General features: G+C 52.6%; 1 protein-coding gene across 1 annotated transcript; it reads left to right on the top strand.

Moving 5' to 3' along the window:
- Window positions 1-286: 286 nt before the first annotated feature.
- Window positions 287-712, top strand: BTG2 (BTG family, member 2). The gene has a single exon (XM_010190234.1). The coding sequence runs from the start codon at window positions 287-289 to the stop codon at window positions 710-712; it is 426 nt and encodes a 141-aa protein (XP_010188536.1).
- Window positions 713-5,244: the final 4,532 nt, after the last annotated feature.

The following is a 5,244-nucleotide window of genomic DNA, read 5'->3' on the forward strand; positions in this document are numbered from 1 at the left end:
GACGTGCCCCTGAACTTAAAGAATGACCTGGCTGTTACTCCCTGGCTGCGCTGTTTTCTGGTGGTGATACACGGTATCTACCCCAGCCACCCCAGCCATGGGGGTTGAGAGGCTGTTGGGGTCCTGTCCCTGCAGCCCCTGTGGCACCGTCCTGCCCAGGGTTTCTAGGACCTGAAGAGCTGCGCTCCTGCGCCTTGGAGCAAGCAGTGGCTGAATATGGGAGCGCTCGGCTCCGGAGCCTCCTCCGATGGAGGCAGCTGAAGGAGGACCCCTTCCTCTGCCTGCGATGGGGCGCGGGACCCCTGGGGACTGCACAGACCTCGCAGCCGCTGCGCGCCCGCTGACCGATTCCCTTCTCGCTTCCCTTGCAGAGCACTACAAACACCACTGGTTTCCCGAGAAACCTTTCAAAGGCTCTGGGTATCGCTGCATCCGCATCAATCACAAAATGGACCCCATTATCAGCAAGGCAGCCAGCCAGATCGGACTCAGCCTCCCGCAGCTCTACCAGCTCCTGCCCAGCGAGCTCACGCTCTGGGTGGATCCCTACGAGGTCTCGTACCGCATCGGTGAGGACGGCTCCATCTGTGTCTTGTACGAAGCGACGGGAACAAAACCTGCGAGCTCCTATGGGATGCTCACCTGTAAGAACCAGCTGATGTTAGGTCGCACCAGCCCTTCCAAAAACTACATCATGACTGTCTCCAGCTAAATAACTCCTCTTGTCCTCACACTGCCAAGACACAGGCTACTGTATACCTCACCTGAGGATCTATTTTTAAGATGAAGAGCTATTTATATTTTTTAAGAAAATCCAAGAAAATCCAAAATTAAAACATTGGGCGCTGTTCTGAACAGAAGCAGTGCTCTAGGTGCCTTTTTTAAAGCTGTTGCAAGCTTACGAGTTTTTATTATGAAGCCGATATCTACCTAATTAGTGTTGGATGGCAATTTTGGGCTGACTTGCTCACTTGGGCAGCTCGGAATGGAGGATGAGGGGGAAGAGCCAGGCTGGGAAGTGTGGCTTGGTGGTGGGAAATGGCTGTGTCACCTTCTCACCATCCAGTATTGCTGTACTGCTGAGTATCGCAATACTGCTGGAGAAGGGATGAAGGACTTGCTGTCTTTCCTCCACCAACCCCTTCACTCCCCAGCTGGGCTGATCTCTCTGGATATAGCGTTTGGAGGAACCTTGGGTGATGCTGGGGACCCTGGGATCCCTCTCCTTTGCTCCTGCACATCTCTGGACCCGTTTACTTTGAGTGTTGCAGCTCTGCTCTGCCCCACTCCCAGCACAAACCCCCCCATCTTTCCTGTCTGCTGCTGGACTGAAAGGGGCTGCATAGGGCACTGGTGTCCTGTGAAGTGGAGCAAGGCAGAGATGCACCAGGGTCATGCTGTGCAGAGAAGGTCCTCGAGATGAATATTGCAGTTACTGTGGTGGCACTGGAGTGCTGTGCTTGTTCCTGGTGCTCCCCAGTACCTGCCTATCGCCCGCTGCCTGCTGCACACTGAGAAGGGGCCTCCAGACCCTGCAACCAGCACCAAACAGCTGTGAATTACAAAGCCTTTGGGCTGTGGGTGGCTTAAACATCAGCCCACAGCTTGTTCCTGTGCTCCACAAGTGGAGCCTGGCCTCTGTTTCCTGTAAAAGTTGCCTAATCCAGCGCTGACGACCTCTCCAGAAGAGCTGAAGCAACTCGCCTTGTGCCCTAGAGGTTGGTGTGCGAGAACCCCCTTTGCCCTAGCTCTTAAAATCAGCAGTTTTGGGGATCTCCTCCTCCTGTGTGTGGGATGCTGGTATGCTTTGGTGTCCTAACACTGCTTTTTAGAGTCACAGCACTTCTTCCCTCTCCTCCTCCGGGTGCTCAGCACGTAGCTGTCTCCACCGATACCTTGGTAAGGGGCATCGCTTGGTTCTGATCTCTTGGTACAAAACTATTTTGCACAATTAATGCCTGTTCCTGCACTCTGTCTATTCAAGCAGAACTCCTCTAGGAGTCCCAGTGGTACTTGTGTTCAGGGAGCCTTTGCCCAAGTATTGTTCAGGATTTGGCCTTTAAACTGCTCTGGCAATGGGGGTGGGAGCTGGAAGTGCTGCCCTGAGACTTCACCGAGTTTTTGGGAATAATGAGCCTTTACCAGGATGTTGGATGTGTCCATTGCCTTTTTGCTGCTCTGCAGTGATCCTGGGAGAAATGAGAGGAAAAGCAGGGCACTGACATGGGTGTTTGATGAAGCTTTCCCATGTCTCTCAGCACGCTTCTTTACCCTTCCTCTTTCCTGACGTGGCAGCTGAATGGCGTAACCAGAGTTGTTCTTGCCCAGCCTTTGGTGAATCAAGTTCTCAGACATTTGTGCAATATATTTCTAAATCTCGGGCGCTCTGGGAGAGGAAGGAAGCCTCCCATCTGCCACAGTTCTTAACCCTGGTTTGTTTTTTTTTAATATATTAAACCCCAAATCCAGCACAGTTCCCCAGCTCTGACTAATAACGTGGAGAAGTTAGTTTGGATTTTTGTAAGCTTCAGATCAGGAATTCCAGAACTGGAAAACCAGCCTCAATTCTCGGATCCCTTTAAAACGTCAAGGGGTGAGTTACTGGTCCTTGAACAGCAACTCCAGGCTGTGGCTCTGAGGTTGCGTCACTTCCCTCTCTATCACTTGAATTGCTCACATCAGCAAAGCAGAAGCTGAAACGCAGCACTGGGGCTTTTCCCTCGGTGAACTTGTGCAATAGGTGACCTCACCAAGAGGGGAGCACTTGGGAACTTCCAAATACCAAATTCCCTTTTCAAGGAAAAGGGATCTGGGTGCTTTTTGGGGTCCTCACTTAACCTGCATACACGGAAAGCCCACGATGAGAACCTCATTGAGGACGAGCAGCGTTTGCTTTGCTGGGCTCCTTGGCTGTGGAGCCTCCTGAAGGCTGGCACTTCCTTGGGTTGGAATTTGTGATTAAAGCAATGTTAAGATCTTCCCCCTTTTTTACTCTGTTCCCTCCTTACCAGGAAAGCTTTTCAGGAACACCAGCCCACACCAAAGGAATACACTAAAAATGCTCTTAACGTGCCCCCACTTCCAGCACCAAAACAGCCAAATCTCACTCATTTTGTCCCTGGTGTGGAGGAGTCTGATGTTAAAGGTGTCTGTTTGTATAACTCGGGTGTCATCCATTTCTCTCTTAGCTTGTTCCATGTAAAAGCTGTGAATTCCTGTGCTCTGTTGCCTTCTGCCTACAGCCCGATACTCGCCTGAGTGCTGTGTGTTTTAAGACAGTGTATCCGAGGGGTTTTCTGTTGTTTTCTCAACAAGCTGGACTGTTGACCGGGACCTGCTTTTTGTATTTGGTGAAAATGGTAGAGTTTTGTAAGCTACACTTGGAGGAGGGAGTGGATGGTTCCTAATTGTATAGTGGTGTTTTTATATCCCGAATGTACAGATCCTTTGACAGACGTATGCTTTTGTTACTTTAATAAAAATGTAGCAGTGCAAACGAGCCTTGGTTTCTTCGCTGTGCGCTTGCAAAGAGGGCGAGGGTTGGGATCGCAGCCCGAATTCCCCTTTGTGGGCTTGGTTAGGGCCTGGATGACTGCAAATATCCAGGAGGGTTAGAAAAAAGCTGCTTAGTCAAGGTGCTGACTCCAACCCTGACCCCTAAACCCACGAATTAGGGTTGGGAATGGGTCTGGTGATTAATGCAGGGCTGTGGGTGTCCTCCCTTCTCCTTCCCTGTGCTGTCTGCTGGGTTCTGGCTTGGGCAGGGTGGGTTTATTCAGTGTGGGGTTGTAGAAATGCCCTGTGCTGCCAGGGCATGAGGTGTTACATAGCCAGATCAACCCCAGGAATGGCATAAATGAAGTCTTGGAAAGAAGCAATTAATGAGCCCAGCCAGGCACGGGGGTGGTTCCTCCGCCTCCGCTGTTCATCCAGGGGTGACTGGGGAAGGGTGAGAGATCACAGGATTGAAATGTTTGGGTCTGGAGGATGCTCCGGGCCTGTCACGATAAAGGCAGCTGGGGCTGATTCACTGGAGATCCTGTTTTGGCTGAGGTGCGGAGCTGTAACCCTGCTCCTTGGGATGGGATGTCCAGCTTGTGGTTAACCCCATCTGCACTCAGCTTCAAGCTTTAAGGACCTTGGATAAATCAGCTCACGCTGGTTTTGGTCCAAAACTCAGTATTTTATGGGGTTTTGGAGGGCGGGAGTTGTAGCTCGCAGGGTCCTTGTGCCTCATCCCAACCTGTGCTGGTGCCTTCCTGTGTGGTGATGCTATGGGGGTGGCATAGGCCTGGTCCCACCACTACAGGGGCAAAGCTGCTTCTCCCCTCCTGCTTCTCCCATCACCTCCCAGAGGAAAACAATTTGTGGGCTGATTTTGGTGCTCAGTCAAAGCCGCTCCTTTTTGAGCTCAGCCCTTCATTAGTTTCCATAAACACACCCAAATTGCTGCTGCTTGTGAAACAGGGAGGAATGGGCGTCCCATTGGGTTGCTGATTAGCTGGGGAGTCATCCGGGTTCAAAGGCTCGCTGAAGTCGGGCGATGGCAGCCTTCCTCCCTCTGGCTTGCCCGGACCAGTGTGGTCTGTCTGGACCTGTGGTCTGTGGCCCATTTTCGGGCTGGTGTGGTCCTGTCTGCCATGGCTGGCGTTGGGGCCAGCAGGCAGAGCCAGGATCATCTCAACTCTCAGTTGCTCGCAGCAAGGATTAAAAACATGGCTCTTACGCCATGGTGTGCTGGGTGAGGAGTCGATGCTACCTGCGCCGCAACCGGATCCCCTGCCAGCCTTTAATAGGTGACTCATCTGCTATTTTTAATTTGCTCGTCATTCTTCTTCTGGCAGGATCATGATACCTGGTGTACGAGCTGGGTTAGCTGGGGGTGCATCTTTACCTGCCCCCCTCCTGAGGCCGCAGCTCTCGGCACCTCTTCTCATCATGAGAGTCCCCAGCGTGTCACAGGATCACGGGGACGCACCGTGCCCACCTCTGCCTGCCGAAATCTGCTCTGCCCAGCCTTTCGCTGGGTTCTGGTGGGATAAAAACCCGGGCTGAGCAGGGAGGTGTGGGATTCGAGGAGCCTGGGTCAAATGTTGTCCTCTGTAATCAGAGATCGCTTGCATAAACGAGCGTTGGCCTTTGCCGTGTCCTGGGTGAGGGCTCAGCCCTTTGCCCAGCAGCCCTGCCTGTATTGCTGCTTTCACTCCTGCCTGCTTCCCGGCCCCCCACGGGACAGAGGAGCTC

The sequence above is a fragment of the Mesitornis unicolor genome, unplaced genomic scaffold (genome assembly GCF_000695765.1).
Source record: "Mesitornis unicolor isolate BGI_N332 unplaced genomic scaffold, ASM69576v1 scaffold38918, whole genome shotgun sequence".
Lineage (NCBI taxonomy): Eukaryota > Metazoa > Chordata > Aves > Mesitornithiformes > Mesitornithidae > Mesitornis > Mesitornis unicolor.

Bases quoted from the DNA above. Each gene is read 5' to 3' on its own strand.
- BTG2 (XM_010190234.1), top strand. From the start codon at position 287: ATGGGGCGCGGGACCCCTGGGGACTGCACAGACCTCGCAGCCGCTGCG.